The following is a 21,196-nucleotide window of genomic DNA, read 5'->3' as shown; positions in this document are numbered from 1 at the left end:
AAAAGCAAAACCCAAAAAAACAGACAATACCAAATGTCGAGAAGGCAGAGGAGCAACTGGAACTCTTCTACACTGCTGGCTGCAGCAAAGTGATTGAACCACTTTTGGAAAGCTGCCTGCTTTTTCTGAAAGCTGCTTGGTTGTTCCCAATAAAAGTTCAACACACACCTATACAGCGAGTGCACAGTTTTGGTCCTAAGTATTTAGTTAGGAAAAATAAAAATATATGTATGCGACTTGTACAAGAAGGTTTATAGCAGCCTTGTGCATCACAGTCCCAAATCAGTCGCCTCCCAGCAGGCCCCTCCTCCAATTTGACATGAGATTTGGGTGGGGACACAAATCTAAACCATATCACCAAGTGTGTGTCACACAATGCAACATAAGTGCAGGGCCAAGGCAGTAGAAGGGAGTCACATCACTTACATAATGGACCTAGACATAAGCCACAATGCTCTTTGTAGGCAGGGTTCAGGCAGAGAATTCACATCACCTGGGTGCTGGTCCCAGTGATATGTAAAATTGCCCTTTGTAGGCAGGGCCAAGGAAGGACCTTGTAGGCAGGACCAGTATTGGAAACATTGTTGCTGGACAATCCAAAGGTCCAGCAACAGGTGGATGAGTAAGCAAATGTGGTTTACTCATCCCAAGGAATATAACTATGCAGTTAAAAAGAAAGGGCTTAGTGGAACACTGAACAACATGTATGGATCTCCAAGACATGATGCTGAGAGAGAGAAGCTGGACACAAAAGCGTCCGTACTGCATGGCTCCATTTATAAGGAATTCTGAAACAGGTGCATCCAGTCCGTGGTGCTGCACATCGGCCGGGGGCTTTTGGGCAATGGCTGAAGGCACGTAGGGGAACCTGCTGGGTTGACAAAAATGTTCTATGTCTTGATTCTGGTGGCGGCTACCCGGGTTTGTACAATTGTCAAAATTCACTGATACTGTACACTGACTTATTAAATGTCAATAGAAAAAGAGGAAAAAGGTGACCCCAGAAAAGGACAAGGCAGAATCTGAAAACGGAAGGAGGGTTGAGCTGTCCTGAATGTGACGGGGGCTGCGGAATCTGAGCCACAGGGGCTTGAAACTCAGCGTGGACAGGGTTTCCGCACGGATGACTGAGGCAGGATTGGAAAAAACCAAGACTGTTTTTGTCTCCAGTGAGTTGAGCTTCCTCAACAAATGATGGGGAAATTGGGAATAAATGAGTGAGGCACCAGTGAATGTGCAGTCGCAGAGTTCAGCTGTGTGGATGTGGACCAGGGAGAAACAAGACAGAGGAGGAAACAGCAAAGCTCACTAAGAGCCCAGTGTGCAGAAGTCACTGGCCTGAGGCCCGGGCTCCCCTGCCAAGTGGCGGGATGGATATGGAGGCCAGGCCTGATGGGAATCTTCTTCTCTGCATACCTTCCCCCTGCCCCCACCCCCACGGGGAGGCCAGCACTGGGCCTGATCCGTTACCAAGACAGAAAGAGCTGATGTGGGCATCCTGAGCCTGCCCGACTCCCAGAAGTACCTTAGGCAAGACCTGCTACCCAGCCGCATCCCAGACGGCGGCAGCCTGCCCTGCAGTCCTCACCTGGCCCACCCGCTCCTGGAGCCGGGCCTTCTCTCGCCCCAGCAGGGCTGCCTGCCCCTCCAGCTGCTCCTGCTGCTGCTCCAGGCGTCCGCAGGCCTGCTGCAGCCCCCTGCGCTCTGCCCGCTCCAGCGCCAGCTGCTGCTCCGCCTGTGCCAGCTGCTCCCCGGCCCGGGCCCGTTCCTGCTCCAGAGTCTTCCGCTGTTCCCGCAGCTGGTCCCGCTCCTGCTCCAGCTGCCACCAGGTGTCGGGGGCTCTGCATCCACTCCCCCGACCCTCAGTCCCTATAGGCCAGCCATCCCCAAGGCCTGCCCCGGGGCACTGTCTTCCCTCCCTCAGGCCTGGCCCAGGGGCACTCTCTTCCCTCCCTCAGACCTGGCCAGGTCTAGTCAGGCTCCCTTGTCCCCAAAACCTCAAACCAGGAGAGGAAGTGATCTGGGAGGATGGAAGGAAGGCCTAGGGCTGGGAGACCCACAGCCACCTGGGAAACAGGTTGCAGCAAGGCCCGCCCCACTGGCCCTTGTCTCACCTGGAGAGCCAGGTGGTTCAGAGCACTTTTGTCCTGAGCCAACCCCTCCATCAAGGCGGCCATTGCGGCCACGGAGTCCCTTTGCTCCACTCCCTCCGACTTCAGCCGCCTCACAAGAAGCTCCAGGTCCGCATTGCTGCACTCGGCCTGGGGCAGGGAGGGGGATGCCAGGGAGGGACCTTCAGCTTCCAGGGCAGGGCTGTTGCCGCTGGGAAAGGAGTGAGCCCTGAGCCACGGAGGTGTGCAAGCCAGAGCTCTTGGGCGGACATGGTGGGAAGGTTGCCACAGAGGGGATGTCTCAGGGCCAATGGTGGCTCCAGGCACTAAGGCTCCAGCCAGAGGAGGTGGCTGGTGGTCCAGGGAGAGGCCACAAAGAAGCAGGCGTGGCCAGCAGGGTTGAGAGCAGCTGGGCCAGGCTGGTGCCTACTGGTTGGGGACGGGAGAGAACTTTGGTGACTTTGGGATCTGTGGTGATGGGCTGAGGGGCCTGGTAGGCAGGAGAGAGGGAGTGGGAGGCCAGGTCAGTGAGGCCAGGGTGGGTGGGGGCAGACGGGAGAGGGGGCGGGGTTGGGGGGAGCAGAATGTACCCGCGCCAGGGCGCTGCGCAGTCCCTCCCTCTCACTCTCCACGACATCCCGCTGCAGCTGCGCTGTGCTCAGTGCCTCCCGGGCCGATGCCAGCTCCTCTCTGAGCCCGGAGACCTTCTCCTCCAGCTGCTGCAGGCGGCCTTGACTGAGGCCCCAGACCAGAGGGCGGGAGGTCGCTCAGGGTGAGCAGTGGCTGCCCCATGGGATTTCAGGCAGGCGACCGCCTGCAACTCCCTCCAAGCCCAGGGAGGCCCAGGAGGAGCATGGAGTCCCTGGAGGACCAGGAAGGCAGGGAGCCCTTCGCTTCCAGGCTTCATTTCCGGGGCAGGGGAGGCACAAGTGCCTCCGGGGGGACGGGAGGGGTGGGGCCCCACATCTGATGGGCCCACGGGGTGGTGGCCCAGGTGGGGCACTGGGCCAGAGGAAGTGAGGGTTGGGCTGGAGGATGGTGCAGCCTGGGGAGAAGCCTGGAGAGCCCCCGCCCCTGCCCTGTTAGGGCCACCACACCCTGAGATGAGACAGGTGAAGAAGCAGACCCGTGGCCCAAGGCCAAGTGGCTGATGGTGGCAGAGTGGGGTCTCTTCTGTGGGAGGGGCCCTGCCCACCCAGCCACGGCCGCGCACCTGGTCTCCAGTGCCCTGCAGCTCCGCTCCCTCCGCAGAGCCAGCTCCTCCCTCCGCTCTGCCTGCAGCAGGAGGCTTCTCTGCAGCTCCGCGGCCTCGGCCTCCAGCCCCTGCTTCTCCGCATCTGCAGCATCTGCCTTCCCTTTCAGCTCCTCCACCACCATCTCCAGAGCAGCCTTCTCCCTGGGGATGGTGGGGGCAGAGTTGGGGCGGCCCTGGACACATTCAAGGTGCACCGCGTGCCTTGGTGGGCATTGGGGGCTGGGTGGATGCCAGCCCCTGAGACTGCATGGGCAGAGGGAGCCCGAGAAGCAGACAGGGTCTCACTGGCGGGTGTGTCCCACCCTGGCCCACGCTCAACTGGTGCTCACGCAACTCTGCTAGAAGGAAAGGACCCCTCCCCGGCTGGCAACCCCTCCAGCTCTAGAGGTGCTTGTCCTGACAGCAGCCCTGGGCCCTCAGGATCCCATACACCCTGTGCAAGGCCGTGCAACCCCTTCACCCCATTACCTCCCCAGGAGCTTGCAGGACGCCCGGCACTGCTGCACCTCGAGCCTCTGGGCCTCCAGCTGGCCCCGAAGAGCCTCTTGTTCCCGTGCCTGCTCCCGAGCCCGCTCCTGCTGGAGCTTCTGTGCGGCCCACAGCTCCCGCCGGCTTTCGGACAGCTGCTCCCGGAGACTGGCCACCAGTGCCTGGGAGGACTTCAGCTGCAGGCACAGCTCCTGCTCGGGTGGGGTGCGGTGTGGGCCTCTCTGGCCTAGGCAGGCTTTGCCCACCAAGGCCCACCAGGGCTTGCGACTCCCCAGAAAGGACACCCCCGACACTGGGGCCCCTCCCTGGGGCCATGGGGCTCAGGGGCAGGCCCCATAACTACCCTTCAGCCTGAGGGGCTCATGTTTCTGCCCTCAGGGAGACAGGGAGTCCTGTGGGCTGCGGCTGCCCACCTGTTCCCGCCGCCACCGCCTCTCTATGGCTGCCCGCATGGCCTGCAGTGCAGGGTCCAGGGCGGCTGGGGAGCAGATGTGTGGTGGGGACGCCCCTTGATGGGGGGATGTGGCACGTTGGGGGCTCCTCAGTGGGCGCCGTGGCTCCCCCAATTCAGTGATGCTGCTACCTGCCAGCTCCAGGCACCGGGCGTCCTCCTGGGCCACCTTCAAGGTGCAGAGAGGAAGGGATAGAGGGGCCCAGAGCACAGGGCTGTGATTTGGTGGGGACCGCGCAGACAGTACTGAGGGTCCCTGCGGGCTACCTCCACCTTTGCCACTGGGAGGACAGGCGAGGGGCCACACCTTCCTGACGTGCCTCAAAGTGCACTGCAGGGACCCCACCTTGCCCTGCAGGCCGTCCACTGCCGCACCAGGCTTCCTGTGGCAGGGGAGACTCCTGAGCAAGGGTGACAGACCCCTGCCACACAGCCACCCCCGTCCCGCCCACCAACCAGGTTCTGCAGGTCGGTTCTGAGGGCAGCGACGGTCTTCGCCTTCTGCTCATTCTGCTCTGTAAGCTTCTCCACCAGCAGGGTTTGCTCCGAGAGTCTGGGAGGAGTCGGGGGGTGTGGGGGTGAAGGGCAGGGCCCAGAGGACGGGCACCCAAGCATGCCCTGGCTCTGCCCAGACTCCTTTGTGCGGTGGCCCCCCTGCTGGTGCTGGGTGATGCCTCTGGCTGAGTGGCCTCTGTCCCTGGTCTGAGCATGTGTCTCTCCTGCCACAGAGCCTTCAGTGGCTCCCAGTGTCTCAGGAGTCAAGGCCCACACCCTGACCAGCTCTCCAGCCTCAGATGCAGTGGCTGCCCGAGGCTCTGCCTTGTCCTTGTGGCACAACAGAGGGAGTGCCCACCACAGGCCTTTTCCTGGCCAGTCCTTCTGCCTGGAGCACCTGTCACCATTAGTCTAACAATAAGTGATTTTACTGTTCCTTCCTTCCCAGGATGCACCTTCTTCCTAAAGACCCCAGGTCCCCCTTCCTGTGGCTCAGGCCCTGGTGTGCTGCCCCTGCAGCTGTATGGCACCGTTGGGCCCACATGTCCTGTCTTGCTCATTTGGGGCTGGGTTGTGGTGTGTTTGACTCAGCTGGACCCCCTGAGGGTAGGGAGGGCTTCTGCCTGTCAGCCTGGCGGGGTGTTTGTGGACAAGTGGGCCCTGGACCCTGGGTTGTAAGGCACTGGCCCCACAGCCAGCAGGTTAGACCTCCACTGGGGAGCCGCCTCCCCACTTTCTGCTGAAGCTGCCCTCAAGAGACCTCTGAGCCCCCGATGTGGGTGGTGGGTCCAAAACCTTCCACAATCACGGCGGGGCTCATAGACCCCCAGAGAGGGCGTGGGTGTCCTTCATATCGGGCAGGAGGTGGCCTGGTCCCTCTTCCTGCCTCAGTTTTTAAACGATTTACCTAAGGTGAGCTCTTGCCCCTGGAAGAATGTTCCTGCTTTAAGCCTGAAAACTCCAGTTCTGGGTGCTGACCCCCAGGACGCAGTCCCAGTGAGTTCCCTGCCGTGCTCCCTGAAACCCTCACTGTAGGAGACCCCAGTGTCTGCCTCCTGGGCATTAGGGGGGTGCCCTGCAGCCACTGGGATGGTGACTCTGAAGAGTGTGCACCACCAGTGACGTCAGGGCCCCACCTGCCCTGGAACGGTGTGACCACATCTGGGATCCACAGCTGCTCGGCAGGCTGGATGGGCCTCGACCCCCCGGGCCCTCCCTGTGCAAGCTTGCTGGCCCTGGGCGCCCACCTGGCCTGGAGCGCCACCTTCTCTGCGTCCCAGCGGCCCTGCAGCTGCAGCATCTCCCCAACCTTGTCCCGAAGCTGCTGCCCCAGGGTGCTGGCCGTGCTGCTGGCCGACAGCCGCAGGTTGGAGTCGAGGTTCAGGCAGGCTGTGTGCAGGTGGCGGGCTGTCCTGGCCGTGTCTGCCTGCAGGTCAGCGAGGCCCCTGGGAGACAAGGGCAGCATCTGTGGCTGACTCAGGACCCATCTGCAGAGGGAGGGCCTGGTCCCATCAGCCCCACAGAGGACCCCCTCCTTGGCCATCCTCAGGAGAAGCCCCCACTGCATGGCATTGATTGTTCCCATGTGTCACCAAACACCAGGAAGGCAGCTGGGGAGGAGTGAGCAGGGGCAGGACCAGGTTGCACACTTCAGGCTTCAGCAGCCTTCACCGAGTCATCGACCCTCTGAGCCCCCGACTCCTCCTGCGCAAGGGGCTGCTACGTACCTAACGGCTAGCAGGGTGGTGCCAGGACTGACCTCCAGTGTGGTGCCCAGCAAGGGCTGGACAGACTCCAGAAGCTCCATCTGGGTAGGTGTCCCCCACCCCACAGTGTCCTCTTCACCCTCCTCTCATCTCTCCTTGGTGTCCCCAACCTACCTCCCTGGCCTGTTTGTCCTTCTCCCCCACTGCCCTCCTAGGCCGCCCTCATCGCTGCTCCCACTGGCCGGCCTGAGGCCCAGCCAGGGCTGGGTGAGAAGCCGGCAGGCCAGGGCTACTGCACCCACGGGAGAGCCCGCCCTGGGCACCGCTTTCCCCCTCCCCAAGGGGGCTTCAGCTCCCTGCAGCCTGGTGCCTGGCCCCAGGTGGGGCGGCTGGCACTCACCTCTCAGTGGCTACACGCAGCTCGGCCAGGTCTGTCCCCAGCACCACGGCCTGTCTCCACAGGAGGAGGAGGTCTCGGGGCTGCCCCAGGCCCCCTGGCCGGGTCTGAAAGCAAGAGGCCTCCTGTCTACTTCAGGCTGGGGCCCCTTTACCCTCCCTGAAGCCCACTCTTTTCCAGGTGCATGTCCCTCTCCATGAGGGCTGGAAGTGGACCCAGCATCCCAAAGCCCCCATATCTCACAGGCAAATGAGCCCTGGGCTCCCCCAACCCCACCCTGGGGCCATACTGTGCCCCTCCCCAGGAGATGATCTGGGGACGTGACCACATCCAGCCCTCCCAGGCCAGCCTGCGTGCATGGAGGTGGGAGGGTGGGGTGCGTGGGCCCCTGAAGAGAGAAGGTGCTGACTCAGTCGCGGCTCCCCAGCTACTCTCAGGAACTGCTCAGGCTTGGAACACCCCAGAACCAGGCCTGGCCCCTGCTGGGGCAGACATTTCTGCAGCACAGGGCTCCGGCCCTGCCACTCCGATGGAAGAGGATGGGCTGCCTTTCTCCAGTACAGTCTTTCTCCTTACTCTGGAGGGCTCCTGAAGATGTCCAGGTGTTGGTCTGGCACTTCGAAGGTGCCAGGGACACAGAAGCAAGTTAGAAGCCTCTAGCACTGGGGCTATGGTTCAGCAGGGAGGAGGGTGGGAAGCCACGACCGAGACAAGGCCAGTGATTAGGCTGTAACGGAGCGGAGTGGGAGGACTCTGTGTGGGGGCAGGAATGGGGGGAATTGTGTGTGCACAGTGGTTCCAGCCTTGCAGGGAGCTAAGATGAAAGCCAGAAGTCTCAGAGTCTCCACACCACCTTCTAGGCCCTGCACTCGCCTTCTCCTGCTCACTGACCTCTGGAACTCAGGGTGCTACTGTGTTTCTACCACCTCTCCCTGCCTGTGACAGCCCCACCCCTGCTCCTCCAGGTTGCCTTCAGGTAGAGCACTCACATCCTGCCCGTTCTCCAGAACCCCCACAGAGGACCATGACCAGAAACCAGCAGAAACAATAGAACGAGACCTTGAAGAACTTCAGGTATTAGATCATCTCACCTTCATGAAGCTTGCCTGACCCCTTCACCTGATCCCACACCTGAGGTTCCCCCCAGCTGAGCCCATAACACCTGGCCATACACCCTCCGGAGAACACGTCCCTCTGTGTCCATTCCACCTGGCTGTACACCCTCCAGAGGGTATGCCCCTCTGTGCCCATTACACCTGGCCATGCACCCGCTGGAGGGCACGACTCTCTGAACCCATACCTGGCCATACACCCTCCGAGGGCATGCTCCTCTGAGCCCATTACACCTGGTCATACACACTCTGGAGGGCATGACTCTGTGAATCCATACCTGGCCATACACCCTCCAGAGGGCATGCCCCTCTGTGTGCATTACACCTGTCTGTACACCCTCCGAGGGCATGCTCCTCTGAGCCCGTTACATCTGTCTGCACACCCTCCGAGGGCATGCTCCTCTGAGCCCGTTACACCTGTCTGCACGCCCTCCGAGGGCATGCTCCTCTGAGCCCGTTACACCTGTCTGCACGCCCTCCGAGGGCATGCTCCTCTGAGCCCGTTACACCTGTCTGCACGCCCTCCGAGGGCATGCTCCTCTGAGCCCGTTACACCTGTCTGCACGCCCTCCGAGGGCATGCTCCTCTGAGCCCGTTACACCTGTCTGCACGCCCTCCGAGGGCATGCTCCTCTGAGCCCGTTACACCTGTCTGCACGCCCTCCGAGGGCATGCTCCTCTGAGCCCGTTACACCTGTCTGTACACCCTCCGGAGGGCGTGCTTCTCTGAGCCCGTTACACATGTCTGTACACCCTCCGAGGGCATGCTCCTCTGAGCCCGTTACACCTGTCTGCACACCCTCCGAGGGCATGCTCCTCTGAGCTTGTTACACCTGTCTGTATGCCCTCCGAGGGCATGCCACCCCGTGCCTGCTATACAGGGGTGGACACTTGCTTCAGCCGCACTGCCTCCTGCACTCTGTGTTCATCACAAGAGCAGGCTGAGACACTTCCTGGCAACATGGAGGTGTGGCTGCCAGATTAACCTGCCGCTTAAACTCATGAGAGTCCAGATTCACAGCCTCTTCCTGAATGCAGGGCTGGGCTGGCCTGAACAGCTGGAACACTTAGGCCAGGAGTTGGTGAAGTCACAGACCATCGGGGAGTGTACGCAATTTCTTGCTACACACACACACACAAAACAGGCACACATGACCCTGCAAGAGATTATAAGGAAAACTGCCTGTCTAGAATGTCGGAGTTAAACAGAGAAAACAGTCTTCCTTGTGGATATGGAAGCACACTACATTACCAGGATAGTCTCAAGAAAACTGAAGCTGAAAATGTACTTCAATGTGGCCCCAAAGACTGTTAGAGCCCCTTGGCATCTATCAGAAACAAATAAAAACCCTTCCTAGAAAATACTATATTCACCTCAGGTTTCAAAAAACTTCACAGAGTTCCAAGGAAAATAAGCAGCTCTTAGTTAAAAAATAAAAAATCACCAAAGGCACAAGGAAACAAAGGACCATGATCAGAAACCAGCAGAAACAATAGAACCAGACCTTAAAGAATTTCAGATATTGGATAGTCAGACACAGGCTACAAAAAGACTGTTTTTAACATGGTTCAACAAATAAATAAAAGGCTTGAAAATGTGAGTTAAGAAGCCAGGCGAGGTGGCTCATGCCTGTAATCCCAGCATTTTGGGAGGCTGAGGCGGGCGGATCACCTGAGGTCAGGAGTTCGAGACCAGCCAGGTCAACATTGTGAAATGCCATCTCTACTAAAAATACAAAAATTATCCAGGCACGGTGGCACACGCCTGTAATCCCAACTACTCAGGAGGTTGAGGCGGGAGAATCGTTTGAACCCGGGAGGCGGAGGTTGCAGTGAGCTGAGATTGTGCCACTGCACTCCAGCCTGGGTGACAGAGCAAGATTCTGTCTCAAAAAGAAAAAAAGAAAATGTGAGTTAAGAGTAAGCTATTTAATATTTGGGAAAGAATCAAACACAGAACTCTTAATGAGGAAAAATACAATATTGGCAATTTAAGCTAAGTAGGCAAATTTAACAGAGATTAGACATCAGAAGAGAAAACTGATGGACAGGAAAGGAAATTTGAAGAAATTATCTAGAATATAGTCTAGGGTAATAAAAAGAACAAATCCGTGAACTGTGCCTGGGAGACAGCGTAAGAATGGCTAACACATGTCTAGCCAGAGCTCAGAGGAGGGGAGATGGATGATGAGCCCCGGCAATGTTTAAAGAATATTGACTTCCCCAAAATAACAAGCGACACAGAGGTTCCGCGAACCCTAAAGCGGGATAAACAAATAAATCTACACGCAGACACAACACAGGGACACGACACAACAACAAGTCGGAGCAGGGGTCTTAAGAGCAGCCGGTGAGAAGACACGTTACCTCGATAAGGAGCCAGTCAGAATCCAGGCAGCCTGGAAGCTGACTTCTCAACAGCAGCAGCGGAAGGAGAAAGAGAAAGCATATCTTTAAGGTACCGAGAGAAAGCAGCTGTCAACCAGTGAGAACAGTTCTCAAGGACAAAGGGAAAATAAAGACCTGGGTGATCGAATGCCAAACTGAGCTCAGGGACCCTCTCCTTCCGGCATTTGTTCTCACACAGCGGAATCGGCTCCCGGGGTCCTCAGGTGACCTGCCCAGCGGTCCGAGGACGGGGACCAGGCAGTGGGAACATGAGATCTGCCTCAAACGCCTCGAGCCAGAAGGCCTGGCATAGGCGATGACTCCTTGCTGATAGCACGGCTCCCGCTGACGCTATGCAGAGGCCGGCATTCCCTCTCGGGGTGTAAACCTCGGCTGGTTTGTCTGACACCCGCCTTTCAGGAGCAGCAGCTGTGGGGGGCTCGGGGCTGGGACCTGGCCCCCACGGGGGCAAGTGGCGGCCCCTCTGGGACAGGCTTGTCTGAGGGACGTCTGTGGAGGCAACCGGAGGCCAGAAACGCGGCTGCCCCTCCGGCTCCTGCCTCCACCTGGCGCAACACATCTTCCGGGGGGCCCGTCTTCCTGGGGAAATCCTTGCCCGTGGTGCCCGTAGCATGCAGGGGCTGGGCGTCCAGGCCCCCTTTGCTGGAGGGCTGTTGGGAACACCTTCAGGCCCTCAGGGACTGCCTGGCTGGAGAGCCACGGTACCCAAGGCCACAGCAGCTTCAGGGGGTCCCACGACCATGGAGAGATCCGAGCAGGGCATGAACACCTGGATGTCTCCCTCCCACAGGGGCTGGTGACTGGAGTCCTGTGCCCTGACCCCCTGCATGCCTCAGGGTCTCAGAAGTTGGAGTGGGTAAGGCTGCTGGGGGACCTGGGGGGCCACGGCCAGGTGCTGTGAGCAGCAGTGCAGCCCCAGGCTCCTTCCAAGGTCCCCCCTCCTGAAGTCTGGCCAGGAGTTCGGCCTACGGAGAACAACCTGCCTCTCCAAAGAGCGTGGTCCACACCAGAGCCGGGGTGCGGCCCCAGTGCCCCATTCTGAGAGCCCTGCCCTCCTTCTCCGGGTGGGGGGCAGTAGGGGTGGACCACGAAGTCCCTCACTCCACAGACTGCTGTGGCCAAGCCGGGTTGGGGACATGGTGTGGCAAGAAGCTGTGGCCTTGTCCCCAAGAGGGACAGCCGCTGAGCCAGCGCACCCTCACCATGTCCCTGCCTGCTACCCAGCCATAGGCACCCAGACAGGCGGCCGCCATGGGGTGAGCAAGGGTTGGGGGAGCACCTGTCTCTGGGCCCAGCGCCTCAGCTCCAGCTCGCCCTGCAGGCGCTGCACGCTGCCCGTCATCCCGGCCAGCTCCCGGCCCAGCGCGTCGTTGGCCTTCTTCATGTGTTCCAGCTGCTCCCGCAGGAGCGCGTTCACCTGGCAGAGGCCGGTGCTCCTGGACAGAGAACCCACAGGGCATGGTGGGGGTAGGAAGCCTCTCCTAAGAGAGGCGCTCAGAGTCCCCAAGTCAAGGGGCTTGAATGGAGCCCCAAACCCTCTGGGCCTAACTGACCCGGGCTCAGGTGCACAGCCGCTGCTCTGCCCCCACCTGCCATGGGCCCCACAAGGGACCCCTAAACTGAGTGCCAGCATCAAGGTGGCTCTCCCAGGTGCCAGCCCAGTGCCCTCCTGCCTTCCTGCGATATCTGCCCTCTGTCCTCCCCGAAGCCCCTGCCCTGAGCTCTCCTGGCTCTGGCTCTGCAACCTTGGCCCGTCCCTCAATGCCCGAGACAAGGTGCCAGGGGCTGGGAGGGAGGCGCCTTTCGCGGGGCGGGGTGACGCGGAGAGGGAGTCAGACATGCCCGTGGTGGGGGACGGCTTCTGCTGCACCCTGGGGACTTCCCCACCACGACTAGGTCCACACTTGCTGCAGTAGGGGTGCAAGTCCGCCAGGTGGGTGGACCTCGGGAGCCGGCACCCCCGCCAGGCCTAAGCCGTGGTTCACTCACTGCTCCTCTCTGCCCGTCAGGCCTAAGCCTCCTCTTGGGTTATTTTTCTTCCCCCTCAAAACTGGTTTTCAAAAGTTTCTCAGCCCTTTGATTCCTTTTCCAGATTCCTGGAGGATGAACCAAATGTGTCGATATTCTACAGACAACTTAACCTCCCCAGGTCTGGGAGACTGATGGGCCTTGGTTGCTCTGCAGGGCTGGGTTAATGTGGGGGCCGGGTTAGTGTGGGGGCCGGGTCAGTGTGGGGGCCGGGTCAGTGTGGGGGCCGGGTCAGTGTGGGGGCCGGGTCAGTGTGGGGGGCCGGGGTAGTGTGGGGGGCCGGGGTAGTGTGGGGGGCCGGGTTAGTGTGGGGGCTGGATTAGTGTGGGGGCCGGATTAGTGTGGGGGCCGGGTTAGTGTGGGGGGCCGGGTTAGTGTGGGGGCCGGGTTAGTGTGGGGGGCTGGGTTAGTGTGGGGGGCTGGGTTAGTGTGGGGGGCTGGGTTAGTGTGGGGGCCGGGTTAGTGTGGGGGCCGGGTTAGTGTGGGGGGTGGGTTAGTGTGGGGGGCTGGGTTAGTGTGGGGGCTGGATTAGTGTGGGGGCTGGGTTAGTGTGGGGGCTGGGTTAGTGTGGGGGCTGGGTTAGTGTGGGGGCTGGGTTAGTGTGGGGGGTGGGTTAGTGTAGGGGGCCGGGTTAGTGTGGGGGCTGGGTTAGTGTGGGGGGCTGGGGTAGTGTGGGGACTGGGTTAGTGTGGGGGCTGGGTTAGTGTAGGGGGCTGGGTTAGTGTGGGGGCTGGGTTAGTGTGGGGGGCTGGGGTAGTGTGGGGGCTGGGTTAGTGTGGGGGGTGGGTTAGTGTGGGGGGTGGGTTAGTGTGGGGGCCGGGTTAGTGTGGGGGGCTGGGGTAGTGTGGGGACTGGGTTAGTGTGGGGGCTGGGTTAGTGTGGGGGGCTGGGGTAGTGTGGGGGGCCGGGATAGTGTGGGGACTGGGTTAGTGTGGGGGCTGGATTAGTGTGGGGGGCTGGGGTAGTGTGGGGGGCCGGGTTAGTGTGGGGACTGGGTTAGTGTGGGGGCTGGGTTAGTGTAGGGGGCCGGGTTAGTGTGGGGGGCTGGGGTAGTGTGGGGACTGGGTTAGTGTAGGGGGCCGGGTTAGTGTGGGGGGCTGGGGTAGTGTGGGGACTGGGTTAGTGTGGGGGCCGGGTTAGTGTGGCAGCTTAGTTAGTGTGGGTGGGACTGGATAAATGTAGGGGGCTGGTTAGTGCGGGGCCTGGGTTAGTGGGGGGCTTGGTTGGTGTGGGAGCTCAGTTAGTGTGGGTGGGACTGGATAAGTGTAGGGGGCTGGTTAGTGCGGGGGCTAGGTTGGTGTGGGGGGCTGGGTTAGTGTTGGGGGGCTGGGTTAGTACAGGCAGGGTGGGGGCCGGGCAGAGGCCCCCTTGATAAGCCCAGGCAGGACATCGTCAGCTCCATCTCAGGGTGTGAGTGGGTGATCCACACACTGGACTCAGGTGTGGCTGGTGGCCAGGGTCTGTTGCCAGGGTCCTAATGTCAGTGCTCACTGACAGCGGTGGCGGGGGGGCTCTGTCCCTCTCTGCCACTCTCTCCCTGTCATTCATGAGGCTCTGTCTCTCTTTGCCGCTCCCTCCCTGTTATTCATGAGCCAGGTTGACCCGTGGCAGGGAGGATGGCAGAGCGTGGAGAGGCTGCCACGTGGAAGGCTGGCACCAGTCCCGTCCCCCATGGTGAGCAGCCCCTGCTCCTGGCGTGTGGAGCGGGGGAGGGGTCTGATAGCGATGGGTACAATCGTGATGCTGCTACTATAATAGGGATGCTGCTGAGCTGCTCTCAGAGGCTGGGACGGCGGTGCCTGGTTGCGTGAGAGGCCCACGCTAAGCCCAGGAGGCTGAGTGTTTCGCTGTTTCCACTCGGCCTGGGGTCTCCCCACAGCAAGAGGGAGCGCGCTGCAGGCCCCCACACTGCCCAGCCACTCAAGTCAGTCCCCCTTCCCAGCCGTGCCTTCTCCAGCCCCCTGCCCTGCCCTGCCAGGCCGTGGAGGCCTGGGTTGACTCCCACAGGGAAACTGAACTCACAGCTGCTTTGGGAAGAGCTGTCAGTAGCCCCAAGGCACAGAGGGTCCCACTGCCTCTCGGGGGGATGGCTGTGCTTCCTGCAACCCTGACTGCCCCGCGCCTGGCCTCACCTCTCCTCGGCAGCCTCCAGACGGCCAAGGGCCTCCTCCAGATCCATGCTGTGCTCCAGCTCTGACCTCCGCAGCTGAGCCTCGGTGGTCTCCAGCCGGGCCTGCAGCTGGGGAGGAGCAATAGCCCACCTGGTCTGGCTGCTCCTGAACCCGCCAGGCTGGGGCTGGGGCATCTTGGGCACAAAGCCGACCTTAGTGGGGAAGAGAGGGCTCCCTGGGGCCCCACAGCAGGGGCTGGGGTTGGGTCTGGTGAGGCCCAGGCCCTTCCACACAATGAACCCGACAGGCGGCCACCTGCCCTGTGCCAAGTGCCCACAGCTGGCAGAGGAGGGGAGGGGCAGGGGCATGCTGGGTTGCACTGATGTGCCAATCCCATCAGGCCTTGAGGACAGTGTGAGTATGGTGGCCCAGTGGGGGCATAGCTCTGGGGGCTGCTGGAGCATGCCCACATTTCATTCAGATGGGTAAACTGAGGCCCCACTGCCCCAGCTACCTGGGCAGCCCAGCCGTCAGGGTAGGGGGAGGGGCTTCAGGGCTCGGTTCAGGCACACAGGGGCAGGATGGAAGGTCACAGGGCTACCTCTGGGGCTGCCCTCTGGAGAGTGAGTGAGTGTGGTTCCCCTCCAACTGGGCCTCCTGCCTGAGTCCAGCACCTCACCTACAGGGAGCAGGACCACACCCACCATGATGTGGGCCCACTGCCCAGGGCCACTCTCACTGCCCAGGGCCACTCCCACTGCCCAGGGCCACTCTGCCACCACTGGGCCAAGACCGAACTTGGGCCCAGGAAATCAAGGGCCAAGGATGGCCTAGGTGGAGGGGTGGAGAGGAGGGCAGCAGGCCTGGGGCCTCAGCTGTGGCTGTGCCTGGGCCAAATGCATGGGAGAGCCAAGGGGCCCCTCCTCAGCCACAAGCTGGAAGAGAAGGTGGCGTTGGAAGACCCTGGAGGAGCCGGGCGGGGTCTGGGGGTGCCACCCCAGGATGGAGATGCCATGGTCAGGCACTCTGGCCACCCAGACCCCATTCCGCCTGTCTTGGGGGTAACTTGGAGTGAGACCCAGCCTCCTGGCACCCACACTTTGCCTGCTGAGCCGCCCGGGAGCTGGCGTGCACTGGGCTGCTGGCGAGTTTGGATCTGACTCACGCAGCTTACTAATCTGTCGGCAGCATTTCTGTGGCTTCTATTCCCACTGGTCTGTTCCCAACATCTCCCCACCCTGTGCTAGGAAGATGCCTCCCCCAAGGCCTCCCCACAGCTGTAGGGGCTCCCAGGAAGAGTAGGCTGGCTGGCAGCTCACGGATGTGCTGGGGCCCCCATCAGGTGGGGTGGACCCCAGCTCCTGCCCTCAGGGGCTCCCAGGGGTGCCAGCAACAATGGATGGAAACGTGTTTCCCGTGTGGGGGTCAGGGTGTGATAGAACTGGCGGGGGAGCAGAGAGCGGGCCCCTCAGAGAGCTGAGGGCACCCCTGTGGGGCTGGTGCTGCCGTGGTCCTGGGAAGGACCCTTCTAGAAGGTGGGGCCCCTGGGGACCCCTCAGGCATTCAATACTGGCCACTGGTCAGGTGACTAAGAAGGGGCCAGATCTGCTTCAGGGGTTCAGATCTCAGCCCCAGTAATGGTGGTGTGGCCTGGGTGATCACTGGCTGGCTCTGAGCCTCTACTCCTTATCTGGAAAGTGGGGTCATCTGACATGCCATGCAGAACCAGGGGGGTTCTGAAGATGGCATGGGTGCGGCAGGGGCCCTGAGTACCCCACAAGGTGGGCTGGACACCCCACTCCACGCACTGGCTCCTTGCCAAGTCCTGCCTCAGAAGCCAGCATGTCTTGGAGTGGCTGACATAGGAGAGAGGCTCTGGCCTAGCAGGTTTCTTCACCTTTCTGCCTCGGTTTCCCTGTCTACACAATGGGAGGCCCTCCCCAGCTCCACATTTTGTGACTAAATATGCCTCTTGCTCACCTCACAGGTCACCCTGGAAGGCACCACAGCCACCAGGGGACCAAAGATACAGCCCTGCCTCTGGCCCCTCTCCTCTGAGGTCCAAGCGGCCCCGGCCAGCCTCAGTTGTCAGGAAAGGGCCAGGGAACTGGGGTGGAGCCATTTCTCTGCGAGCTCCATCTGGGGTTGGGGTCGGTGCCTGCTGGCCTGCTTTCCTCTGCTGTGCAGGTGCCAGCTTTGTGCCAATGCTGGGCAGAGCACTGGTCCCCGTGAGTCAGGACTGGCCAGGCCACCCCACAGGGCTCCCGGGCAGGTGCGGGGACAAGTCAGTGCCTAAGCTGGGTTGCGAGACCTAGGGGACACGCTGGGCATCAGAAAGGCCTGGGCACGTGCTGCTTGGCCTCCCACCTCTGGCCTCAGTTATCTCATCTGTTGCCTCAGTTTCCCCATCTGTTGCCCAGGGTTTGAATGTCCCATGGCTGACACTCTGTCTTTCCCAGTCTTAGAAATTGCCGATGGTCCCAGGCTCTGACTGCCGTCCCGACAAGTGACCCCTCACGAAGGGCCAGGCTGCCACCTCCCGCCTGCCCTGAGTCTGCTGCACACACGCACCTGCTCGCTGACCACACGGCACCTGCTGGCCAGCTCATCTCGCTCGGCGCCGGCCTGGGCCAGCAGGTCCCCCAGCCGGGTCAGCTCTTCCTGCAGGAGCTCATTCTCCTCTTGCACTCGGGCCACGGTGGCTGTCGGCTCCTGTACCCCTGCTGCACGGTACCGGGGTCAGCCCGGGTGGCCAGACCAGGGCCCACCCACACTCAGCCTTGTGCCCTGTCTCCATGGTGGGACCCTGGGCTGGCCACCAGGCTCCAGCTGCTGGACCTGCCCCCATCTCCTGGGAGGGGTCCCAGCTCTGAGCCGGGGACCCTAACATAGGGAGGCAGACTTCATACTCTGAGCCCCACTTCCTCTCATGTTAACTGCAATCCTACCACCTCTGAGCACCTGGAACCCCAATGCAGACACAGGCCCAGGCCGAGCCCCAAACCAATGGCAGCAGAGTGTGTGGGCGGCCTGGACGCTGGGCACTCGCGCTGTCTATGAAGTTGTGAGCCCTGTTGCTTCTGGGGGAAGGGACCTGGTCCCCGAGTAATAAGGTGCTTTTGTAAATACACACACAGCCAGTTCCCCGGGCCTGCAGGAGGCTGGACAGACCCTGGGAGAGAGGGATCCCTGGGACCCATGCACGAGGGAGTCCTGGGCACACACAGGACAGGCGGCCTGGAGCTGTTTCCTCAGCTGCCAGGTGGACAATTGGAGGCAGCGCAGGGGCCTGGGGCGGGTGCAGGACAGGCAGAGCCCAGGGGGGTGGGCGTCTGTGCTCCCTGAGTGCCAGTGTCCAGCATTTCCACGCTGAGGAAGAAACCAATGAAGCGGAGATGCAGGTGTCCACAAGTGTGCCACACAGAGGCAGCCCTGCTCAGGCCCTGCTGAGTGCCCTGTGGGTATCGATATGATGCCCCTGAGGGTGGCCCTGTGGGGGGTAAGGCCAGCCCCAGGCCCAGGACTGTCCCCCACGCCGTCACCTTGGCCAGCCGCAGGCCCAGGACTGTCCCCCACGCCATCACCTTGGCCAGCCGTGGGCCCAGGACTGTCCCCCACGCCATCACCTTGCCCAGCCCCGGGCCCAGGACTGTCCCCCACGCCGTCACTTTGGCCAGCCGCGGGCCCAGGACTGTCCCCCACGCCGTCACCTTGGCCAGCCCCGGGCCCAGGACTGTCCCCCACGCCATCACCTTGCCCAGCCCCGGGCCCAGGACTGTCCCCCACGCCGTCACCTTGGCCAGCCCCGGGCCCAGGACTGTCCCCCACACCATCACCTTGGGGTGGCTCCTCACTCAGGCTGCTGGCCACGATCTCACGGATGCGGGTGGGCACGGAGGTGGGCGAGGCCTGCCGGCCTTCCCCACGCACGGTCAGTGCCCGGTCTTCCCTGCTGGCTGTGGGACTCAGGATGGTGTCCTCCAGTCTCTGAAAGACACCCCCAGAGATACCTGGAGATGGCAGCCCCCAACAGCTGCCAGGCACCCTCTACGATCCCACTGAATGGGAGCCGCCACAGGGCCACCCCAAGGCAGCAGAGTGCCCTGGAGAGGACAGGGTGAGGCTGGGCAGGTCACTCAGGCGCATGCCTTGGTTCTCCACCTGCGGAGTGGGGCTGCGCCTGTCCCCAGGTTCTGGAGAGGAGGACCACACCCAGCCGAGGTCAGCAGGAGCAGGTACTGCGCTTGGGGCTTTGCCCTGTCTTGGTGGGGGCTGGGCTGAGCGCTGGCTAAGCGGTTGCCAGTCCCCTAGGGGATGCTGACAGGCAGGTTCCTTTGCCTCTGCTCCACAAGAAATCCAACATCCTTGCCCACCTGGAGCAGGTGGTCTCACAGCTTGTTTGCATGGTGGGGCCAGAGGAGGGACCTAGATCCCACGCAGCAGTCACAGAGCCCAGTGTGTTTGTGTGTGTTTGTGGTGGGGGTGGGGGCTGAGGATGGGTCAGAGGGCTGAGGCTGAACCCATCCTTCTCTGCTCAGCTGCCCACTGCCCCTCCACAGGCTCGGTCCATCGGGAGGGTAGGCAGGCCCAGGGCTGCATGCTTGAGGCTCCGAGGATGAGCAGGGCCCGTGGAGCCCTCTCCTCCCACGGCTGTGAATTCTGGGTGGAGTCTGGGACTCCCATCCTCAGGCTGCCCTCAGAAGGCTGTGTGGGCCGGGGCAGTGAGGGCAGCGAGGACAGCCTTCCTTCCCAGGTGGGTCCTTCATGAAAGCCGACTGCCAGGGAAGAGGCTCCAATAGGCCCAGAAGTGGGCAGAAAGGCCCAGGACCTGGGCTCACACTCCGGAGGTGTTTGCTGAATGGCTGCCCTTCTGCCCCAGGAGCGCCTGGGTGTCCTGGGTACCCCAGCCTGGTTTTGAGGGTCTTGGGCTCTAATGGCATTTTGCCGGGCAGGGGCACAGCTTGGGGAGGGCCGGGACCCCAGGGCAGGGGACTCCTGCCAGGTGGAATAGATTACCGACTGTTGGCAGGACACACAGGCCGCTTGTGCCAAACCAGCAGAAGCCCAGGCAGGATCCCGCAGGAATACGCAAGGCCACAGCTGTCCCCGGCCTGCTGCCTTAAGGATATCTGAATTTCAGGCAGTGAATTAACTACTAAAGGGTGACTGGATGCTTGCCAGGGGAAGCTGGGAGGGGATGTCCACTCCTAGGGCTCTCCAGCATGGCACACCAGAGTCCACCCAAGTCCTCCTTGCCTGGCTCCCACGCCAGCACAGAGGACCCCTCTCCCTGGGGTCCACAGGGCAGCTCCCCCACCTTGTGCCTCCTGGATTTTCCTCCTGACCAGGGTCCACGTGGGTGACCACCTGGCTGCCTCCTGCCTCCCATCTCTTGGCCCTCCCTGAGACGCTGCTTGTGTCCCCGGACTCTGACCTCAGGCCTGGGCTGGTGGCTGTGCCCTCCTCCCCCACCCTCCTCCCAACCCCAGCCAGGCCTCCTGCACCTGGTGCATGCTGTCTGGCTATCCCGGATGCTCCCTGGACACAGGTCTCCTCCTCCATCTGCACCCCAAAGATCGCGGCCCCCCTCGCCAGGGTTGGAGAGTCACCGTAGACCCAGGCTCAGCATGGCGCCTGGAGAGGCCCTGTTCTGACTCTGCTGCCCTGCGAAGGGCAGCCACTCAGCAAACGCCTCCCCACTATCAGCTGAGGTCTGGGGCCAGCCCGCCCGTCCTCCCGACAGCCCGTGCACCAGGGTCTGTCTCTCAGTCCCCTGGGAGGTCTTGGGAGGCGCCTTCACTGCAGGTTCCCCCATTGCCTCTTCTTCTGGAGGGAGTAATGGGCCCCCCTTGGGAGCAGCAGCCTAGTGGGGGAGGGGGAGGGAAGTCCCTGCTCCTCCTCCTGGGCCCAGCTGGGACCCAGGTGCCAAGACCACCAACCAGGAGGAGAGCTGCTGGAAGGGGCTCAGCCATTCTGTTCTAAACCCCTTATTTTGCACAGCGGAGAACGGAGGCCCAGCAGGGTGGCAAGAGGCACCCCAGGCTCCTTGATCAGAGACCGTCAGGCTCCGCTCAACCCCCCAGACCGGGAAGGGCTCTGCCCCGCCCTCCCTCCGCCTGCTCAGCAGCTCCCGCCCTGCGCTCCCCCGGGCATCGGCGGCGCCACCCGCTAACGGGAAGGCTGCAGCGCGGAGTAAACTTGACTCATTCCTAACATTTACAGAGGGTCACTTATTAGCGGGACGTCCCGAGAGGCGCTGGGGCGTAATGGGTTCCATCTGTGGACGGGTGCCTGCAATAGGCCGCGGCCCAGCTGGAGCCGGAGGGGGGCGCGGGGAGCGCGGGGGGAGCGCAGGGGGCGCAGGGGGCGTTCAGGGGGACACGGGGGGTGCGGGGGCTGCAGGGGAAGCAGGGGGCGAGGAGGGGGCGCTGGGGGGAGCGGGGAGCGCAGGGGGCGCGGGGGCGCGGGGGCACAGGGGGAGCGCATGGGGGGGGCGGGGGACGCAGGGGTCGTGCAGGTGGGCGGGGGACGCAGAAGGGGGCGCCGGGGAAGGAGGGGGCGAGCAGGGGGGCGCAGGGGGACGCAGAGGGGGGCGCAGGGGGAGTAGAGTGGGCGTGACTTTGGAGTGTGAGG

General features: G+C 62.0%; 1 protein-coding gene across 1 annotated transcript in view; it reads right to left on the bottom strand.

The window, feature by feature from the left end:
- The window catches only part of CROCC2 (ciliary rootlet coiled-coil, rootletin family member 2), an 86,730-nt gene that overhangs the window by 57,237 nt on the left and 8,297 nt on the right, over positions 1–21,196 (bottom strand). The window contains exons 2-14 of the mRNA XM_024354729.3: positions 18,400–18,550; positions 17,135–17,286; positions 14,585–14,691; positions 11,704–11,860; positions 6,908–7,011; positions 6,049–6,246; positions 4,763–4,859; positions 4,269–4,475; positions 3,835–4,046; positions 3,325–3,507; positions 2,702–2,846; positions 2,115–2,261; positions 1,589–1,819 (exon numbers count right to left, since the gene is read on the bottom strand). Of these exons, the coding sequence (XP_024210497.2) occupies positions 1,589–1,819; positions 2,115–2,261; positions 2,702–2,846; positions 3,325–3,507; positions 3,835–4,046; positions 4,269–4,475; positions 4,763–4,859; positions 6,049–6,246; positions 6,908–7,011; positions 11,704–11,860; positions 14,585–14,691; positions 17,135–17,286; positions 18,400–18,550 (2,091 nt within the window). The remainder of the gene's footprint in view (positions 1–1,588; positions 1,820–2,114; positions 2,262–2,701; positions 2,847–3,324; positions 3,508–3,834; positions 4,047–4,268; positions 4,476–4,762; positions 4,860–6,048; positions 6,247–6,907; positions 7,012–11,703; positions 11,861–14,584; positions 14,692–17,134; positions 17,287–18,399; positions 18,551–21,196) is intronic.

The sequence above is a fragment of the Pan troglodytes genome, chromosome 13 (genome assembly GCF_028858775.2).
Source record: "Pan troglodytes isolate AG18354 chromosome 13, NHGRI_mPanTro3-v2.0_pri, whole genome shotgun sequence".
NCBI lineage: Eukaryota > Metazoa > Chordata > Mammalia > Primates > Hominidae > Pan > Pan troglodytes.
The sequence above is the reverse complement of the archived record's forward strand: the minus strand, read 5'-3'. Positions and strand labels throughout refer to the sequence as shown.